The sequence below is a fragment of the Oryzias latipes genome, chromosome 7 (assembly GCF_053564925.1).
Source record: "Oryzias latipes strain Hd-rR chromosome 7, Olatipes_Hd-rR_3.1".
NCBI lineage: Eukaryota > Metazoa > Chordata > Actinopteri > Beloniformes > Adrianichthyidae > Oryzias > Oryzias latipes.
The window spans coordinates 7,031,247-7,053,852 of NC_136243.1; the positions used below are offsets into that span (position 1 = coordinate 7,031,247).

Here is a 22,606-nt window from a genome sequence, read left to right on the forward strand (position 1 = left end):
AAATGACTTTACATCAAAAACGATTTGGACGCTAAGGTTGTACAAACATTTGTTTTTCGGGTAAAATCTGACTCTTTTTTTTTTTTTTTTAGAATGTGAGTCAATGGGAAGTTTCCCTTTTGCAATCCTCCTCCTGGAACGGCTAAATTCTCTATTCAATTCAATTCGATTCAACAACAGTCGCCTCAATGGGTTTTGTACCGGTAATTGTAAAGTAAACATAAAATCAAAAGGATCATAAATACACAGAATTCAATAAGAAAATACTAAACTGAACTAACTAACTAAACAGACTGATCTAAACTGGGCATCCCTGTCCTTAGACCCTTCTTGACTACTCCTACTTCCTGGTTGGCTTCAAGTCTGAGAACGCACCACTAATTACAAATAATAAGATCAAAACAGCTGATTCGAGTAAGAAAAATCATTATAGCACTTTGATCTGGGTGTGGTCTTCTCTACTTAACTAAAAGGTATGTTTGTCCGGCCCACTGTTAATCCAAAATAAGTGAAATTAAAACACTTCTAACGAGGTGAAAAAAAGACAGTGAGAGCATCAGACTGTCAAAGTAATAGTATTTACAAATACTTTATTGTTTTTTTCATTCTCTGCAGGTCGGAACGCGGATCCATTGGTCGTCTGATTTATGAACAGGAGCCATCAGGAGCTGAACGAGAAGGAGCAGAGAGAGGAAGAGGAGGCGGTGAAGGAGAAAGTGGAGAGGATGAGCGAGGTGAAGGAGGTGGAGGCAGCAGTGAAACAGACTCTCCTCACGGGACCATCAAACACAAACCGAACGGCCGCTCTGTCGCCACGGCACAAGGACAAACTCGCAGCCCCTCCAACGTCCCTCTGCCCATGCCGTCAGCTCGGACCTTGCCCTCACACCCGCTTCCCCACCCTCACCCTCATCCCCACCCTCACCCGCATCCCCACCTTCCACCAATCCCACATCTCCCCACCATTCTGCACCACCACCCGCAGTACAACCAGCCACAGATCATGCACATGCACCATGGCAGCAGCCCGTACATGCAGCAGCACTTCGCCCAGCACCACTACCACCACCTGCACCACCAACACCAACACTTCCCCCTTTCTTACGCAGAGCCCCCGTCATCCCCGCTGCCCTCCCCGGTTCCGCCTCTCACTCCTCTATCCCCACTGCCACCGCCGCTTACACCCTCCCCGCTCTCCTCCTCCTCATCCTCAGTCCTTCAAAACATGGAGGCCCAGCAACACCTTGCCCACCACTCTCACCTCCACCACCATCACCTGCTGTGCTCAGATGGAGACAACGAGAGCGTCAACTCCACCACCACCAACTCCAATGACGACACGACTGTCAACAACTGCAGCTCCGGCTCCTCGTCGCGCGACAGCCTGCGGGAGCCAATCGGAGGAACGCTGGGGAAGCAAACCTATCAGAGGGAGAGCCGCCACAGTTGGGATTCCCCGGCCTTTAACAATGATGTGGTGCAGCGCAGGCAGTACCGCATCGGACTCAACCTGTTCAACAAGTGAGTCTGTGGCTGCAGGCATGTTTCATGTTCTTATTTCAGATTAAGTTTATGAAGAAATCTTTCTGTCATTCAAATGAAATGTATTAATTAACCCCAAAATGACAACATGATGTCAGTACCAGCTTGCTGTGTTTTTTAAAGAATGAACTGGTGATTCCACTCTCACCAATCAGGATTGTTGGAAGTCCAAACACCTTCCACGTGGGCGACCGTGGTGCAATGGTAGGGCGGTCGACCTCTGATGAGGAATTTGCAGGTTCAATTCCTGTCTTGCCCGCCCATGCGTCGGAAGTGTCCTTGAGAAGGACACTGAACGCCACCTCGCCCCTGGTGGAAAGTTGGCCCCAGTATTTTGGCAGCAGAGCCGCCATCAGTGTGTAAATGTGTGTGAATAGGTGAACAGGTTTGTGACGGTAAAGCGCTTTGGGCCTTTGAGGAAAGTAGAAAAGCGCCAAATAAGTATATGCCATTTACCATTCCTCTTGAGAGTGGACTACATGAAATCTGTCAGTCAAACAGTTTAAAGGTCAATTGCCAATCGGCATCTGATTGGTCTATTTATAACTTGAATAACTCGAAATACAGAAAAAACAATAATGAAAAAAATGAGGACTAGCAAGAGCATGGTAAAGAAAAAAGGTATTAGATTAAGAATGATTATTCGGACAAATAGAATGACTGAATACGCCCAGGGGGGGGGGGGGGGGGGGGGGTCATTCAATCCAGTTCTCATTTACAGTCAATGTTCCAAACAAAGGGCTTAAATAAATGTTACATTATGTGTTCTGAATACAGTTCAGATTGTCAGACTTAAGCAAAAAATAATGTTTTGAGCTTTTGAAATTTCCTCAGACAAATTGGATTTATTTGACTTGCTGTGCATTATTGAGCCAGACAACTCAATTATGCTTTCATTCATGTAGATTCTTGTCATTTAGAGAGCAAGAAGTCTGTTATACTTTTGTTACATTTCTTATTACTGTACTCAAACATTTCACAATTCTGGATATTTGCATTTTAGGAAATATGAATTCTGGTTTATTTGCAAAGAGTTTGAAGGGATTCAGGAGAGTTTAACCTTGTAACTCTGGATTTTATAAGACATTTCTGAAATAGCAGATAAATCTTGGAGGGTGCAGATCTCGCTTCTTCTTGCAAAAGACATTTTATTCTTCTTTGTAACAGTGAAAGAGGTCCGGCTGAGCTAAGTGGTTCTGGTTCTGAAGTGTCAGGATGTCATATGGCAGTTGTTTTCTCCATTCATTCATTCATTCATTCATTCATTCATATATATGTGAAAAAAGAGAAAAACAAAGCACACGAAGAATGGCACATCTAGAAGTTGAACTTTGCTGACGTTGCAATGTTAATCTGTGTGCTCATGTGTGAATTTGTGCCTATTGTGTAAGCATATGTGCAAACTTAAAAAAAAACATTCAAGGGGAAGTCTATAGATTCTCATTCATCCAGGTAGATTTGCAGGTAGAGGGAAGAGCAGTTAACTGGACTTGGTTTATCTTTTGTTATAGAAATATTGTCATCTCTCTTTACTAAATTTAGTACAATTTCAAAATGTTCTTTTCTCCTTGAGAAAGTAAAAGAGTTAGTCCTCTGTAAGCAGAAACTATTCATATGTCCTACATATTCAGGGAGCAGTCTCTGAGGATTTAGTTACAAAGAGTGGAAAAGAAACAACTTACAGGTCATGCAAACTCATCATTTTTGCTTGAGTATTGTGCACCTTGTGTAATGTATCTAAGTTGTATTTTTGCACAGAGTTTCTTGAAAAAAATCCATGTATGACCAATTCAAAGTGAAAAGTATTTACTAGTTGGCAGATTTTTTTGCCATTTTTTTGGGTCCGGCTGGTTGTGAGCTCTAACAGTCCAACCAAATCGTCTCTGAGACATAGCTGTGTTAACAAATTGCAAACATCTCCAGTGGAGTTTCGGAAGAAAATAATAAGGGACTTCTCCACTCCTTTGTGGAAACTATTTGTGCCATTTTCTTAACCTGCAGTAGATTTTTATCAAGTTTTCTGGTCAAGTTTTTGTTCAAAGTCATCAACGTGTCAGAAAGGTTGAGTGTTTTTAAAACTCAACTGTGACAAAGTTATGAATCTGACTTTTCTTGCATTTTAATGTGATCATAAGAGCGTGGTATTGATGCTGCTTTGCAGGTGTGTAGACTTAATAGTACCGGTACTTAAAAAAATTTAGGCTTTGAGTGGCTTTGACCTGTCTCTCTGACTTCCTGTCTCTTGGTGACCATCAGCCCTCCTTCCTCACCTCACTGTACTCATCTCCTGTCTGTTCTCTTTTTTATCCACAAATGCATGCATCATTGTTAAAATCAGTCTATGAAGATTCTTAATCAACCAGGTCACATGATCACATCAATCTTATGATCACATGATTTATGAGCCGACTGCTTCAGGTGTGTGGCCACAAGTAGATGTTATGTTAACAAATACCTCCTAAGGTTCAGTTAGTGTAGTAGGACTTCTTCTACTAGGGTAGAATTATCATTAAATCTTGGTGCCCTATCCACGAGTTCATTGTTTGTGTTAATAGGACCGTAGTCTTCTGGACAAAGATTTCTAAACAGGATCGTACATGAATGTCTCAGAAGCCCCTCCCTCTGTTGAGAGCAGGTTTCTCCTTTTCCTTTTGAAGAATATCTTCTCCTTGACTCCTCCTTCAAACTTTCTGTTTTCTCCATGGAGAGTCCACTGTCCTTCAGGTGGAGGTGAACTGCCGAGTCCTGGCCGGATGTTGTGGCTCTTTTGTGCTGCACTGGGAGTGTTTAGTTCAGATCAGAGCTCAAAAGATCCTAGAATCTCTTTATAGATATTTGAAAAGAGAATGCAGAGTAGTTCAAAAATGTACACATTTTTAGCTGTACATTAATCTTTTGTAGTTCACAAGATGCTCTCGCAACATTTCTGGTCAATCGTAGGATTTTATCACCTTCAACTGCAAAAATCAACTTGGATTATTGTCGAGTTCTGAAAAATGTGACTTTTGTAATTGTGTAATGCTGATATTAACAGTCACTCAATTGGATGTTGGTTTCTTGCAAATGCAAAAGCACGTTTTCACACTGCAGTTCCACTGAGAACAAAGGAACATGGGTAGTTGTCTTCAGAAAATAGAAAATAGAATGAAACGAAATAAAGACGTGCAAGTCGTGTAATGTCAACATCAGAACTGCACAAGTACGTGGTGAACTGGCCTAAAACACAAAGGTCAATTAAGCTGCATTTTTCTGTTAAATCATAACTTTTTTTGTCTCAACCTTCTAAATGCATCCAGACCACACATCTATACAGATATTTTGGTTTTCCCTAGAATCTAATAAGATATTTTCCTACTTTTGCTACAGGGTGACACTTTTATTTAGTGACATTTTCAGACAACATTATTTTCAAAAAGTATTACAAAAACAAACATCTGAAAACAGATAACAGCCTGTTTCCTTGTTTTGCCACAGGAAGCCGGAAAAGGGGATCCAGTACCTGATTGAGAGGGGTTTTGTGTCCGACACACCGGTGGGCGTCGCCAGGTTCATCCTGGAGAGGAAAGGACTGAGCAGGCAGATGATTGGGGAGTTCCTGGGCAGCAGACAGCAGTTCAACAAGGATGTTCTCAAGTGAGTGCAGTTCATAAGGAAAAGGAGACCCGCTCTACTCTGTTTCCAAACACCAATATGGTTCCCTGAAGAATGTACAAAGTAGAACAGTGAGGTGCACAAAAAATTAGACCCGTCTGCTGGATGAGATTTAAACCAATCAGTGTCTGTATTAGAAATCCCCAACAGCTTATACAATCTGGAATCTAAAACGTTATAATTCAAGTACATTAAAAGTTGCAGATAAACCCTGCAGGACCATGATGTCCTGCATCCGAAACCTGAAGGAGTTTAACAAAATGACAAACAAATTGTGTACAGCAAAGGATCGAACTCTTAAGAGATCGTTCATGACCGGGACCTGCAAGCTAGAAAACCCCTTGTTCTAATAATAGCCTCTACAACACCACCGATGGAGAGAGAGAAGGAAGTGTGCGTGTGTGTGTGTCTAGGTGTGTGTTTGTGAGAGCAACAGACTCCAATTTTCTTTGGGATCATTCAAGTGTATCTTTCTGTGGATAATTGACACCTTAAAAAGAATTGAGGATTTGTTTTAGATTTGCTAACAATGTTATTAGGGTTGGATTTTCTAGAGCAGGGTTGGAATGGCTGCATGTTTGAGTCTGCAGAAACCACGGGGCAGCCTTTTATTACCAATAGCCAAACTCAGCCGACCTTTGCTGGAATAGGTCTGTTGAAAAAAAAGGAGGAGGAGCAGCATTCAGAATACCTGAAAATGGGAGTCACAGGGCTGTTAGATCAGTGTTTTTCAACCAGTGTGCCACGGCACACTAGTGTGCCGTGGGAGATGGTCAAGTGTGCCGTGAGAAATTGCCCTCATTAACTGATCTAAAAGCAATTACCATCTCCAGGAAATCAGCTCTTTGTTCATCCAAACAGGCGCTGATAAAACACTGAGAAGTTAAGAATATGAAATATCATAAAATTATTTTTTCTTTGTGTTTATATGATTCTATTAAAGACACTCTGATAAGAAGGACGGTACCGCGATTTAGCTGCAGCTATAACTGTGTAAGGAAAAGTCCCGCCCCTTTAACCAATCCTTCTTGAAGGCTTAATCACATGTCATCAGTCTGACCAATCAGAAGTGATTAAAGTATTCACTTCCTTGTTTCGATTTAGCCCAAAAAAGTCTCTCTGTTCTAACAAAAATACCAGCTAAAGCTCGTCTTTAGCGGTGTAGCTTTGCACAGAATCTGGTATCAGACTGGAACAAGTGAACAAAACAATGAAGCTCAAAGACGCTGGTCTTTCTGTAGTCGGTGGATTATCGGCACTACATCTCCCATGATGCATTAAATTGACTGTCTTGGCGCACAATGAGTCTCTCCTCTCAACGTCTTAAAACAACAAACACACATCAAACAGTTTTTGAATCTTTTAACTTAATTTTAATACATCTTTTAGAAAAAACAGCTGCAGCTTCCAGCTTTTTCTGCAACATTTATCACAAAAATGCATGTGAGATTGCAGAGCGGCTGTAGATCAATACAGACTATGAGCTTTTTCTTTTTTTTTTAATTTATCTATTTTTTTGGATGCTGGTGTGCCGTTGGATTTTTGTCAAGGTTAAAGTGTGCCATGGCTCAAAAAAGGTTGAAAAACACTGTGTTACAGGCAGAGGTTTCGATGAAAGCTCTTCACCAGCAACCTTTTGAAGGAAAATATAAAAATAAGTATTTGCAGACGTGGATTATGGAGATGATCTACCATTATTTTTGCACTTTGTAGTGATCTGTCTTTGATCTTCCTTAAAGACCCAGTCCGATGGGTCAATCTCATGATGGAGGACATTTATAAAGAAAATTAAACTTAAAATTGATTTTCTGAGTATTTCTTTATACAAATCGTGGTGAATGAGGAACCAAATGCGGTTTGAAGAAGCTTGTAGTTTTTGCATGCAACAACAGTTAGTGGAGCAAAGTTTCCCCGCTCCACTTCGCTCCATTCTGATCATCCACTGGTAGACAAACAGATCCATGAACGTCTTTGTTTTCCTCATCTGAGCTAAAATCTGCCTCTAAACGGTACGGCTGGAGAGCTACGATGTTGCTGCCATTGTTGTTGCACCGCTAATGTTAGGTTGGGGTTTTGAGGGGCTGTAAGCTAGTGGGAGAGAGTGTAAACAGGGGCACAATGGGAAACGAGAACTGGCTTTTTCCCCGCCAACTCAACTCAGAAGTGAATTTCTGATGAACTCCTGCCGCTCTGCAGAAACTATGTCCTGGAAAATTACACGTTTTTTGTTTTTTGGCTAAAAACATAGTCATAATTAATACACCACTGGGAAGACCTTGAAAATAGATCAAAAGGTAATGGTGTGGGACTTAAAGAAAAGAAACTTTCAGTTTGTTTAAAACTTCTTGTGGGCTGCACAGTTCTCTCTTCATGTGGTTTGACTAAGATCTGGACTGCATGTTTTTTAAGAGCCCAGGAGTGAAACCAGGAGCTGACCTTCTCTGTGTCAGTATCAGACGAGGCAAAAGGGACACAGTCTGTCAAAAGCAGCAAAAAAAAAACTCACCAACAGCACAAGGCAGGTCCTTATCCAGTAGTATATGGTCAGAAATCACAATGTCACACATCTCAGTGTATCAGCCAAACTATGCGATACAACAAGATCCGGCCTGTGTTCCTGTTCAGAGAGATATTGCACTAAACTTGAAGCTTCTTTACCAACACCAAAACCAACTGTTACCTATGTTTAGATCCCCTATAGTCAGGATCCAATCATAAGGAGACAAGATTCCTTCTTGATAGTTTTCTCGTTGTAATTTAAGTGGCCGGGATAGGCTCCGGCAGCCCCGTGACCCCGAAAGGGATAAAGCGCAATTGAAAATGAATGGAAAAAAAAATAATTAATGAATTTGTGGATGTTTCCCTGATCACACTCCCTGCATGGCGCGAATTTCCCACTTCAAAGTCACTTTCCGACTAAGATTCAGAGACAAAAAGCTGGTTGTTTGCATTTAACGCCATTTGTAAAAAACACAGTGGTTCTCCTCTCTGATCCATCATGAGTGGAGAGAAAAGGGGAACATTCAACCTGTAAATATTTGCAGATTTTTTTCTTGACTAAAAACCACCAAAAAAATTACGATTTCAGTAAATTTTAAGATCTTTGTCAAAAGTTGGTAAAATGCATTTTGGTTTTTTAGACATCATGGAATAGATTTGTTGTTAGCACTTCACCTCGTAGCAAAAGGAATCAGCTGAAATGAGGAAGATATGCTTCTCAATGTCTCGCAGGACACAAAATTGATTTACAACAATCATCAAAATGAAAAATAAAATCGGGAAAACAAGTCCTAAAGTTTATTAAACTAGAAAGAAAAGGAATAGATTGGGGTGGATGGATATTTATGGGGCAGATTTTTAGTAATCAAAGAGCATTCTTGATCTATTTTGATGTTGTTCCTCACAGAGAGACTTGTTTCTCCTAACTGCAGACGAAGAAGTGTCTGCTGCTCTAAGTCCTCATACACTTCTAACGTGGCAAGCCTTACTGTGGGGAGTTTGAGTCCAAATGTTTGTTTATGTGGAAAAACAAAGTTGTAGCAGAACAAACTGATGGGAACAGCTCTGTAAAATGTGGTTTCTCTGTGCAGCTGTGTCCTAGATGAGATGGACTTCTCTGGGATGGATTTGGACGATGCTCTGAGGAAATTCCAGGCGCAGATCAAGGTTCAGGGTGAAGCTCAGCGGGTGGAGCGCCTGGTGGAAGCTTTCAGGTATTCAACTGTGCTGCATGCTAGAAATCCTGAGAGTCGAAGGTTGTTTCAGCCTCCTCACATTCCCTTCTTTCTGTGCAGTCAGCGATACTGCATCTGCAACCCGGTGCTGATCCGCCAGTTCCAGAATCCAGACACCATCTTCATCCTGGCATTTGCCATCATCCTCCTCAACACAGACATGTACAGCCCCAACGTCAAGCCGGAGAGGAAGATGAAGCTGGAGGACTTCATCAAAAACCTACGAGGTGCGTCAGTGGATTGACTCTCAGAATCAGAGCCGTTTGTCTGAGAAGCCGCAGTCAGGCGGGCTGTAAAGACAGCAGTTGGCTGGGAAAGAGCAGAAGTGCTGCAGGCTGTTGTCAACACTCATAACGATCAGATCTCCCTCACAGCCGATTGTTGAGGCTGATTCTCAGCCAGAAGTTGGCAGTGGGGATAGTAAAAGCTTTGTTTTCCTGCCGCTTTTGCTTGCTTTTCAACTAATTTACCAGGTCAGTTGTTCTTCTTGTGTGGGAACAGCCCACCAGCAGCTGCAGCACGTGTCCGAACAAAACTCCATCGCATCTGACGGATGAGGAAAGAGGAAATGCAGGGAGAATAAACCCAAAGATGTCTGGTAGGAGTTTTCCTGAACTGATGTGATGTGTGTCACCAGGCGTTGATAACGGGCAGGACATCCCCAGAGACCTGCTGGTGGCCATTTACGGGAGGATCCAGAAGTGGGAGCTGAGGACCAACGATGACCATGTGTCCCAGGTTCAGGCGGTGGAGCGGATGGTGGTCGGCAAAAAGCCTGTAAGGCTCTCAGAAAACATCAATACACATCAGAAGAAGAAGATCCAAAACATTCATGGGTGCTTTTAGCTTATCAGAAAATGAGTTATGACAAATTTATGACCACAAAAACACACAATATTAACATAAATCATTTCTTTTCATGGCATCAAATCTTGTCACCTGAGACATACATATGAGGCTAACATCGCCACACAGCAAATATGAATATTTGAACCAGGATGCCACGATTCTCGGTTTAAAACCAAACAGGTTGCCACACCACTGAACCAAATCGTGGGGAAAGTGAATAGTTGCATTGCTACTTCATTCCAGAATGTTTACGTTAAATGTGTTAAATTTTAGAAGGTTTTATTATCTACTGTTTTATCACATTACACCAGGCTTAGTATGAGCCAACTGAAATGTTTTTCTTCAATGTCTCTTGCTTATAAGCAAATGAACAAGTTTTTATTGCTTTGTAATACACAAATCATATTACAAACTAAAACAAAACCTTGACCTCAAAATCATGGTTTGAACTGAATCGTAAAAAAGAGGATCATTGAATCTCTAATACCATGTTTGCTCTTCCTCTAATCAATGATCCTCATGTTGTCTTTAAGATTGGGTTATACGTTTTTGACAAGGAACATTTTTGAAGAAGCATCTTTCTGTCTGATTATTGTCATATACAGTTTACACTCACCAGCAGCTTTATTAGGTCCATCTTGCTAGTACCAGGTTGGACCTCTTTTGCCTTCAGAACTGCCTTAATCCTAGATGTCTTAGATTTAACAAGGTTCTGGAAACATTTCTCAGAGAGTTTGGTCCATATTGACATGACAGCATCACACAGTTGCTGCAGATTTGTCGGCTAAACATCCATGATGCCAATCTCCTGTTCCACCACATCCCAAAGGTTCTCCATTTGGTTGATATCTGGTGACTGTGGAGGCCATTTGAGTCCAGTGAACTCATTGTCATGTTCAAGAAACCAGTCTGACATGATTCCAGCTTTATGAAATGGCGCCTTATCCTGCTGGAAGTAGCCATCAGAAGATGGTTCACTGTGGTCAGAAAGGGATGGACATGGTCAGCAACAATACTCAGGAAGGCTGTGGTGTTGGAACCATGTTCAGTTGGTACTAAGAGACCCAAAGTGTGCCAAGAAAATATCCCCCACACCATGACATCACCACCACCAGTCTGAACCATTGGTAACAGCCAAGATGGATCCATGCTTTCATGTTGTTGAGGCCAAGTTCTGACCCTACTATCTGAATGTGGCAGCAGAAATGGAGACTCATCAGACCAGACAACATTTTTCCATCTTCTATTGTCCAGTTTTGGTGAATCTGTGTGAATTGTAGCCTCAGTTTCCTGTTCTTAGCTGACAGGAGTGACACCCGGTGTGGTTTCCTGCTGCTGTACACCATCTATTTCCAAGGTTGGACGTGTTGTGTGTTCAGAGATGCTCTTCTGCAGGCCTTGGTTGGAACCAGTGGTTCTTTGAGTTCCCCTTGTCTTTCTATCAAATGGAACCAGTCTGACCATTCTCCTCTGACCTCTGGCATCAAACTGCCGCTCACTGGATATTTTTTCTCTTTGGGCCATTCTCTGTAAATCCTAGAGATGGTTGTGGGTGAAAATCCCAGCAGATGAGAAGTTTCTGAAATCCTCAGACCAGCCCGTCTGGCACCAACAACCATGTTCAGAGTTACTTCAATCCCTTTTCTACTCCATTCTGATGCTCAGTTTGAACTGCAGCAGATCATCTTGACCATGTCTACATGCCTAATGCATCAGGTTGCAGCTATGTGATTGGCTGATTAGGAATTGGCTTTAATGAGCAGTTGAACAGGTGTGCCTAATAAAGTGGCCGGTGAGCGTATGTGTAGGTATTTTTTCTCCACATGATTGCAGCTTCTATAACTTTAAAGATCCTTGATTAAGGGAATAATGCATCCTCAAAATGACACAGTCCGTCTTCGTTCATCCATCAACCCATGAAGAAGAGAGGAAGCACTTCCCTTTTTAACCCCTTCAAAATAAAAGTGTCACAAAAGCATGCCTGTGGACATAAAAATAATGGCATTTACAACTAACATGCTTAACTTCGGTACATTCCCAACATTGACCCATGTTATGAGTTTTAATAAATGTTATGTTAGTTCTGCAGCTTTACTCTGCATATATTCAGCAGGAAGTCGCTCAACAAAACCCTGAGCCAGTTGTATGAAAAACAACGACGTAACAATAATTTAACAATAATTTACCTTTAAAATGATCATGGATTAACATTCATTTCTATGCTAATAACTATACTAACTTCAAGCATTATGTTTTCTTTTGCTTAGCTTGTTGGAAATAAAAGCGTTTGACATTTGAAAATCTGACACAACTCAGTTTGTTTTATTGAATGTGAGAGGCATTGGGTTGTTTTGCATCAAAGTAAGGATTAGTCAGTGTTCTTCTTAGTTCTGTTTGTCAGGGCTTCACTTAATTATGAAACTTCAAACGGGTGATTGTTGGAACTTCCCTAACATTAACAGATGGTTCGGTCCACTCTCCTCACAGACAACCCACCCAAACAAAGCAGAGCCCCTTTCCGCATTAAAAGTGGAAGCAGGCTTGGAGCACGAGACGCAGGACGACAAACATTAAGCCGTGTGTGTTGGTGTGTGTGTTGCAGGTGCTGTCACTGCCTCATCGCAGGCTGGTGTGCTGCTGTCAGCTGTTTGAGGTTCCCGATCCAAACAGAGCTCAAAGGAGTGGCGTCCACCAGAGAGAAGTCTTCCTGTTCAATGACCTGCTCATGGTAACCGCAGCATCCTCTGTGTTTCACGTCTTAATGCAACCATTGAATACTTACTTAATCTGAAGCTCTATCAGGGCCGTTTGAAGCTGTCAGTTGCATTTGCCTCATGTAGTTGAAACTCTGCTCCTCTGCTCACCAGCTGCTGGACACAGGGCTACGTGCTTCTGAAACAGAGAAACTCACAAGAATTTTGGATTTCTCGTCTTTATTACCTCACAAACATGCAGCTAGTTAGTCTGCCCTTAAAAAAAGGAAGGTCATAATTGCTTGAATGGATGTTTGAAGGTTATTGAAAGCATAAAAGCAAAGCCAAGTGGACTGAAGTCCTGCAGACTCTTTAATTCAGTTTAGTTTTATTTATATAGCCCAGTATTAAAACAATAGTTGTCTCAATGGGCTTCATACCGGCAACTGTCTTGTAAAACATAGTAGTAAAACATAGTAGTAAAACAACAGATTCACCAGGTACATTCTAAACTGAACTAACTACACACTAAACTAGACTGGGTTTCCCTGGCCTTAGTGGTAAGGAAAAACTGAGAAAAACTAAAAGTAAAATAAAAGAAGAAACCTCAGGGGTGTCCACACAAAGGAGGGATCCTCCCCCAGGACGGACAGGCGATGTACCAGAACACTTAGAGAAGAATTACCCTGTCTAACTCTACAACTACACGTTTAAAGTCCAGCAGATGAGCTTCATCCAGATGAAGTTGGGGGTCGGCTGGGGTCCCGAGACGATCCACAACCAACTGTAGTTTTAATTGCTAGTATGATTTGAGACAAACCTCAAACAGGTTTTTGTGCTATTCTATCACCTCAGTTGCTTTTAATCAAGAGTTTCCTCAAGGACACTCTTGAGGAAACCGTCACAACTACAAGATGCTCTCCTGAGATGCTTTATTTTGAGGTTTCCTCTTGAAGTCCCGCTCCGACCATCTTTTGATCATTCCCAGTTGCCTTTTCGTTACGAATTTACCGTTTTTAGGCTAATCAAAACACCCGTGTTGATTTTCTAGGACATAGTTTCTAAAGAGCAGCAGGAGTTTATCAGAAAATTGCTTCAGAGTTGTGGGCGGGACTGTGCTGATTTCCCATCATCCCTTTGTTTAAACTCTCTCCCACTAGCTCCTCACACCCCCCCAACCTAATAGGACTGGTACAACAAAAATGGTGAGCAATATCAGAGCTGTCTATGCAGTTTTCCAACTTAGATAAGGAAAACAAAGACAAACATGGACCTATTTGTCTGCAAGTGGATGCATCAGAATGAAGCAGGGCATGGAGCTGGTTGCTTGTCCAGCGCCTTTTTTTACAACACAAATCAGACAGTATTTTCTTCACCTCCTCCTGATTCACCATAATTTAAAAAAGTAAATATTTAGAAACACAGTTTTAATATTAATTTTCTTTATAAATGTCCTCCATCAGATGCTGTAAAAACATGTTAAAATTACCCAAAAGACCATTTTCATTGGAGTGGGTCTTTAAAGACAGTGAAGGCCACAGTGAACAGATTCAGCAAATACCGAATAATTACCATGTAGTTATCAAATATGGATGTTGAGTTTTTCATAGTGTCCTAAATACAGTATATCCTAAAAAGCGAAGAATACATTTTAGACATGGTTTTCAAATAAAGTAAATATTTATTTTCATTTTAAAACATCAATTACCCCAAACAGAAAACATCTATCCGGGAACACAACATAACCCAGGGTCAGGACAAATTTCTCAATAACAGTACTTTAGCTTCAACATAAAAGGAAGGAAACCACGACATCTGAAAAGTCTTATAGTTGTTCTATGCAGACAAAACTTGTACAACTGTTCCTTCCTCAAATAAACTGCCAGAGATTTGAACATATGCTGACCTCTGCTGTCTGCGTCTCAACATAATGCATGCATCGGCCACAGACAGAGTGCTGCTAGCTTTCCTTTTTGCTGCCACAGTCTCTCTCTTGTACTTTTTGTGCTGTTGCCGGTGTTTGGCTTGTGCATGACATCAATGCAGTGGTGCTTAAAGTTTTCAGCAGATCAACCCCCGCTTGATATTTTAGTTCCACATTTGACGCAAATTGCAGTTCTTTTGTCGCTCTGTCACTTTAAAATACCTCCAGATTGCCGACATTCTGTAGAAGGCCCTAGCATCATTGCGTCATATTTCACTATTCAGCCTTACTTAAAGTACCCCCACTATAAATGGGAAAAATAAATAAATTACAAGTCTGAGGACACGTATGATGCTGATCAGAGGACGCACCTTATGTCGTTCTGGTCAAATTACTTTGGGTTTTTGTCTGAGCCTGTTTAATTTTGTTCTTCTGTTTTTAATGGATTTTTGAACAACAATTCAAATGAGATGTCTGATTATCATTTGATTTATTGTGAGTTTTATAAGTTTCAAGTAGTCCTAGTGGGTTTTTTCCTTTAATTATCAGGTCTATGTCTGTAAGTTCTGCAAGTAATTTTTAAGACTTTTTCTTTTATAAACATGTAGATAAAGGATTTTTAGAAATGTACACAGGTGGAAAAAAATGCTCAGGGAGACTATTTTCTTACGCTACCTCTCTTCTCCCTCCATCTCCTCCTCTCTAGGTGACAAAGATCTTCCAGAAGAAGAAGACTTCTGTGACGTACAGTTTCAGACAATCATTTCCTCTTCTCGACATGCAGGTCCACACCTTCCAGAACTCCTGTAAGTCGCCTTGTCTTCCATTATTCCTCTGTGTTTCCTCCTCTTTGCGCATGCTCAGTCCTCTATTTTTACCCAACAGCCACCAGGCTGATGAGGTGCACACGCTGAGAAGCCAGTGCTGATAATTCTGCAAATACACTCTGTTTCTACGGCAACTCGCATCCTTGGGCTGATCTTCCAGAACTTAATTCATAGTTTCTATAAAAGGCATCAAATGACATTTCAAACAATCTGCTCCCCCTGTTGCTCTGCACATATCAGGGTTTTCTGTGCATTTCTGTACAGCCTTAAAGACCTAATCCATTAAAAATGGTGGTTTTGGCATTTTAAACGTCTTTTTGTAGCATTTTTGTCAAGATACAGGATGTGTATAGAATCAGGAGCGGAGAAAAAAAATACTGTTTAAAAAAGCTTGTTGCTGTTATGAAAAATTGATCCCCCAAGCTCCCAGCTGCGCTCTATTCTGATGCATCCACTTGTCGATGACTCGATCCGTGTACGTCTTTGCTTTCCTCGTCTAAGCTGGTATCTGGATCTAAACTGCACAATATTGCACGCTTTTTTTGTTGCACCGCTAACGATAGCTTAGGGCTATGAGGGGCTGTAAGCTGGTGGGAGAAAGCGTAAACAAAGGGATGATGGTAAATAAGCCAGGTTTACTCTGTGCCATTGGTTCCACCCACAATTCAGTGCAAATTCCTGGTGCACTCCTGCCGTTCTGCAGAAACGATGTCCTAAAACGACACAGGTTGGTTGTTGTTTTTGCCTAAGAACTGCATAATTATGATTAAAAGACCACTGGGAACAGTTTGAAAATAGATCAAAAGATCAGAATGGGACTTTTAAACCCGCTACTGCTGTGGAGCTTATAAAACTTGTTTTTTGTTTATTTGTCTTTTCTCAAAATTACTAAAGTCCTCCCTTCTTTAAGATGCAAACGCTTTTAAGAAAACTAGCAAAATACATTCTGAACAGCACATATCAGATGCATTCTGGTAGGGCAGTGGTCTCCAACTCTGGTCCTCAACGTCCCTGCTGTGTTCGACGCTCAATCCAACCTCTGCTATGTTTCCCAAAACCTCTCAGCCATGATTTTTAGCCTTCTACAGCATGACTCTTTAAGTTTGGAGAAAAAAATATGTCACCCTATTTTTGGGTAGCTTGTGGGGTCCCTAATGTAATATCAATCTGAAAATCAGCCAAAATCAGTACGGCTTAGTGCTTCAATGCTTTCTAAATGTGCTCTACTGTTTGGTGGAGCAGGCAGTAAATCAGTTAAAGGGAACAATAGTGTGTGTCTTGCAGTTTCCTTGAGGCTCTTGTGGCCACCTTATGATGTCATGAAAATGGCATTGCCATGCATTAAGTATGCATGAAGTGTATCATGAAGTATTTGTAAGAATAATGAAAGTTGCACGCACTTATACAGATGGTGCTGTCATACAATGCCTTAATGCCACACTCTAGTCATTAGTGAGGTGCACATACTGGATCCTTACTGACCGTGTGCAGATGCTACACGCACGAGATGGATGTGCACATGATTCATAAGTGTCTGAAGGATGCCCACACAAACTACACTCTGATTGTCAAAGTTCCTTATTTCTATCAGTCAGGCGTCTGGCACAAAGCACACAAGGTGCACTCATTTATTACGATAACAGCACTAACAGGCTCTTTGCACAGTGCACAGTTTCTGGAGTTAAAAAAAAAGAAAAATCCATACGGTACTCCTGCGTTCTCACCCACCTTGTCCTTACTTATTCTTGTGTAATGTACTGCAAGTGTTTGCTCCAACCCATCACCCACAATATCCCCATAGAAAAAACATTTTCTCCCTATGGGTTTACTGAGTGGTCTATGATCTTAACATTGCTTGTGGACCGACCACCTGTGTGCAGTTTTGTGCATCTTTCTCTCAGACAGTCTGCATCCACCCCTAAAGGCAGTTGTGACTGATGCTATAGGAGGCGTGTGTCTCTAAAAGATATTCTAAAAATGCCCACTATTTCCTCAGCTCCACCACAAACTAAATTCTTTCCCCTGGTGCCTAAATTCATTTCTGATCATGAAAATAATGTTTCATTTATGTTGTTGCTTCCAAGTAGATGCTAAATTAAGTGAACCCTGCTAAACACCGGAGCTTTAGCTCCAGCGTTGACGTTTTGAATATCGTTACTCAATTCACTTTTCTTCACACTTTACAATAGTGAAGTGCTTACTTCACTACTCAATGTAAATCCGCAGATTTACGCACAGGAAAGCAACTTTGCGTCGAAATGCAGTACTAGATATGTGTTGATTCACATTGTAGTTATGGTATGTCAAAGAGTGTGTGCTATTCAGGGGTCGCTGGCGAAGTCTCCGGTGTGAAAGGGTGTAGTTTAAAGCGGTTTGATGCGTCAATGGGCTTCAAGGGGTTGAAGGTTAATTTTATGTCAAAAATTAAAGCATGTTCTTCCTGATGTCAGATTTTTTTCCCCCTTAGTTTCTTTCCATGCTAACACTGGGATGGAATTTGTTTTGATCAGTCATTTTGGTTTAGTGAAAGCTCAAAATGTGCATGTTTAGGAGCATCTCTTTTTGATTGACAAGAGCATGGACTTAGGAGTGGACTTACCAACCCCATCCCTTTACTTTGTTGTCTAATCCTTTATTTGGATCATCTTGAAGTGGGCGGAGTAAACTCAGGTCAGTGCTACAATCTCACTTCACGCTTCATTTTTCCAGTTCATGATCTTGCGGGTGACATCAGAGTTTTTCTTTACCCATAAATGGGGTCTGCCTCTGTGTCTGGGATTTTTTCAGTCTCATAGATTGGAGCAATCATGGTTGCGCGGGAGCATGCTCTCACGCAGATTTCATAATGTTATTATTATCATTGACACAACGTATGTGAGAAACAAACATGGAGTTGTCCAACTGTGCATTTTTTTCTCTCCCCCACACACACCTGCTCATCCTCACTGCCCTCCGCTCGGCTGATCTTCGGCGTTGGCGTGTTTCAGTGGAAGGAGAAAAGCATTTAAGTGTCTTGGTGTGCATGCTGCCTTGACTGAAAACAGAATGAAGTTGGATGTGCTGCTTCTCAGGGTGCTGTCACTGATTCATCACACAGACACGCACAACGGCGGATGAAAATGAGCTGCCCCTTTAAGTCCCAGCAGCATCTTGTAAACGGCTGGATTGAATTAAAAACAGCAGGCTCATAACCCTGCCATACATTATCTTTACCATACAGACCATATGCTTTGCTGCAACAATAAAGAAATCACTTCTGATCTCTGCTAATACTGCAGGTTTAGGAAAACAGACACAGATACGGAAAGAGGTGGAAATATCTTTTAGAAATGTAGCTTGCTATTTTTTATTGGTAAAAACGCACTTATTTCATAGTAGAACTATTACAAAACTCTCCATGAGCACAGCAGACAAAGTAAAGTTTTTTTTTTTTTTTTTTTTTTTTTTTTTTAACTTGTCCTGTCCAACAGCTAGGCAGACAGATGAGAGCTGAGGGCCTCTTGTGTTGGACATATTTTACTTTAACAAGAGGGGTTATTAATCTTCAGACAAACCAAAGGTATGTCTGAATAAACCCCTTTTGTAATTGAGGCAAAACTATATTAATTTCAATCATGTTTGAAAATCTTTGGTGTTGGACCGGACGGAAAAGGAAAGAGGGGAAGAAGAGAGAGGGATGTTAGAGAGAGGGGGGGGTAGGAGGGTGATAATAGGAGGGGAAGGGGGGTAAGACCATGAAGCAGCATAAAGCAACAAGTTTACTGGTTGTTAATCATTATGGTAAGGTTCAAATGTAGTACAAAAAGGGCGGGGCCTGTTCACACAAACACTCAAATGTTATAAACACACCTGCTAGCTGCAAAAATGTCCACCTGTCGACATGTACACAAAACAGATAGTGTTCACACGCATACTAATGCCTTAAAACCAACTAGTGTGAAATATTTCAGTCATTCAATCATGCAAACTGTTAGTGCAAAGGTGAGCTAACACCAGTGCTCAGGTGAGTGTTTATGTTCTTCTAAAATGGATGGTGGAACGTGACAAGAAGGAGGGAGAGTGCCCAGCCATCCCCACCCCAAAACCCCCACCGCAGCAGCAGCGGCAGCCGAAATCCCCCCAACGCCACACAGAAACCGGCAGGGAACAACCGCCGCCCGGGCGACCAAGCCCGCCACCCAGGCCAGGGCCAGGAGGACCGCCGCGAGGCCCCCAGAGCCAGAGAGCAGGGAGGCATGGAGGGAAAGAGAGCGCCGCCCCAGCCCAACCAGGAGAGCAGCCCCCCCGCCGCGCTGGGAGCGCCCAACGCAGGGCCCCACCGGAGAAGGATGCCCACAGCGCCAGACGAGCACCCCACCACCACCCAGGAGTTCCGGGCATCCCCCCGCCCCTACCCCAGGTACGAGCCAGGACCCCCCAAGGGAGACCCGCTCCGCACTCCAGGCAGCCATCCGCCCGGCCCACGGTTGGTCCAAGGAGTAGCAAGGCAGGGGCCCGCCGCCCCCGCCCAGGAGGGGGGAACCCCGGGGAAAAAAGAGGGCCCACAAGGGGTGTTATAAATATGGCCCGACCAGGCTCGGCCATGTTGGAAGTTTGGCGGGGCCCAGCGCTCAGGGGCAAGGACCAGGACCCACCCCCCAGGGACACGAACACCCCCGGCTCAGGTGTAATATGAACCCCCCCACCGTGCGGAGAGAGCACCGCCGGGCCCAGGGAGCCAGCACCCAAGGGACACGGCCGCCATCGCCAAGGGGCCCGCACCCCCCACCAGGGAAGGGGTAGGGGACAGATGGACCCATGTCCCACCTTCCTTGCAAAATGTGTGTGCGTGTATGTGTGTTTGAAAGGGTGTGTGTGTGCATGTGTGTGTGTTTGTGTTGGAATGTATATATTGAAGGGGGAGGGGTGTGTGTACTAAGGGGGGTGCAGTTAAAATTGGCGAGTAGGGCACTAAGGGGACATCTCCTGATTACTCACAGTGATGTCCCCTCACCCTCCCCACCAAGGGGCCCTAAATGTCTAAGATGCGGTTAAAATTGGCGGGTAGGGTGCCAGGAGGACATCTGCTGCTTGCTGGCAGTGATGTCCAAGCACCCCCCCTACCAAGGACCCTACATGTCTAAGGTGCAAATAAAACCGAAAGAGGGGGGGCCCACTCCATACGGCAGCCATAGGAGGGGGGCCACTGCCAAGTAGCCCCCCCCCCCCCAAGGCGCATCGCAGGCTAGACCCCCCACCCCCTCATCCTAATATGAGGTAATATGAGGAAGGGGGTAAGTTAAGACAAAGTAAAGTTCATGACAGGGAAGTGGGGATTTAGTGTCGGTCTTTCACTCTAAATACTTAATTGTCAGAAAAAACTTTTCACGTCTTACAAATACGTGATTCAATAACAGCCAATATTAACATTTCTTTAAAAAAAACAGCAAACCAAGTCATTTCTCAATCATGCTAAAATTAACTTTTAACCTTTTTCATTTTGTTATAAACACCCACTCCAATGAAAATCTTTTTTTTTTTGGGTGTTTTTAACAGGTTCATGTGGGATTTTTCTGATGATGGAGGACAATTATAAGGAAAATTCAGATTAAAACTGCATTTCTAAGTATTTCTCCATTCGGGTCACTGTGAATCAGTAGCAGACGAAAAAATGCAGTTTAAAAAAGCTTGTGGCTGTGACGCAGGTGCTACAGGCTGTGGACCACAAGCTCCCAGCTCCGCTCCATTCACAACATAAGACATAAGACAGATAGATCCAAAAACGTCTTTGTTTTCCTCGTCTGAGCTGGAATCTGGATCTTAACTGTACAGATGGAGAGCTCCAATGTTGCTCATTGCTTTTGATGCACCACTAATGTTAGCTTGGGGATGTGAGGGGCTGTAAGTTAGCGGGAGAGAGTGTAAACAAAGGGATGATGGGAACTTTCTCTGTGCCAACAGTCCCACCAACAACTCAGATGTTAATTTCTTAGGAACTGCTGCCGCTCTGCAGAAAGTGTGTCCTAGACCACATAAGTCAAACTCGAGGCCCGCGGGCCAAATATGGCCCACAGAACATAAACGTTTTTAATTTCTTTAAATAAAAAATAAAAATTGGTGTGCATTTATTCACATCTAGGGGGGATCAGACTTGAAATATCAGATTGGGCAACTATACATTAGGACTTAAACACTGTCCATATAACCTAATCTGACAGAATCAAATGTAAAAGGATTTTGCTAGACTAACAAGCAAACATATGTTTTCTATGCAACTGTAATTGTCACTTTAGAAAAGTTATAATAAATAAACAATGAGTTACTTAACATTAAAGAGTAGTTGCATTTATTTTTCATTACATTTAGTTGCATGTATAAGTTATATCTTTGATGACAGACACTATATTGACGTGAAAATGAGTTTGACACCCCTGTCCTAGAAAATTACACCGTTTTTTTTTTATAATTTTGCCTAAAAATGACATAATTGTAGTGATTTGGACTTTAAGATAAGTAAAAAATTCAAATGTTTTTGTATGATATTGTAAAAAGGGTTTTAGTTGGTTGGAACAGTGCATGACGGTGGCCTACAGATCAGATCAGGAGGGTTGCTGGTTTACATTTTACAAATATTTTGTAAGATTTTTGAGTCCAGAAATGTAAAACTCAACAACCTAAGCATAATCTGAAGAGGAGGCTTTGGTTTGGTTTGGCTGTAGGGTCAGCAGGGAGACCCTGAGGCCCAACAGTCATGGAATCTGTCTCTCAGTGCCAGCTTTGAACATTCAGCCTTCTCTGTATCTTGGCATGTTATCCTGTAGAGGCACATCACAGGACTTCTTACATAAAAGTCTGTGAATCAGAATTGCTTAAACCAGGCTTAATTTTTCATGGTGTTGACAGTCATGCAGAGCAAAGTATCATTCTGAGCTTCCATCCAAGATGAGCTGTCTCTAGGCCGCTAACAGGAAGGATTTGGATCCACATCTTCATGTCTTTGTGAAAGTCCAGTAAAGTTCAGCTGCTAAATCACTGACTGTATGTCACAACTTATTTTTTGCAGTGGATTCCACTCAGGAGAATGACTAAAGAGCCACATAGTTACCTTTCACTAGCTCTGGTCTAAATTTCAGCAAACTTTGAGAAGTATTTACCTGAAACACCTAAAAGGTCAGACTGTCGTTTTCCACCTGAACATAACATCACCTCAATGCAGCAACATAGCGGCTGCGACCAACAACATTGTATCTATCTTTTTTTTACTAAACACATTTACAGTTTCTTTTTTTTACACATTGGGATCTCATTGGGATGTTCATTATTTTATTTTTTATTTACAATATAAAATCCATTAATCACCAAAGAAGGGTCTCTTTTAGTGGTAACTTGATACTGAAGATGATGGTG

General features: G+C 42.2%; 1 protein-coding gene across 3 annotated transcripts in view; it reads left to right on the forward strand.

The window, feature by feature from the left end:
- LOC101166035 (IQ motif and SEC7 domain-containing protein 1) overlaps positions 1–22,606 on the forward strand; it is a 255,764-nt gene that overhangs the window by 222,596 nt on the left and 10,562 nt on the right. For all 3 annotated transcript variants that reach the window (XM_023956996.2, XM_078950121.1, XM_078950122.1), the window contains 7 exons: positions 616–1,521; positions 5,017–5,175; positions 8,784–8,906; positions 8,988–9,154; positions 9,565–9,704; positions 12,379–12,504; positions 15,100–15,199. In XM_023956996.2, the coding sequence (XP_023812764.1) occupies positions 616–1,521; positions 5,017–5,175; positions 8,784–8,906; positions 8,988–9,154; positions 9,565–9,704; positions 12,379–12,504; positions 15,100–15,199 (1,721 nt within the window). The remainder of the gene's footprint in view (positions 1–615; positions 1,522–5,016; positions 5,176–8,783; positions 8,907–8,987; positions 9,155–9,564; positions 9,705–12,378; positions 12,505–15,099; positions 15,200–22,606) is intronic.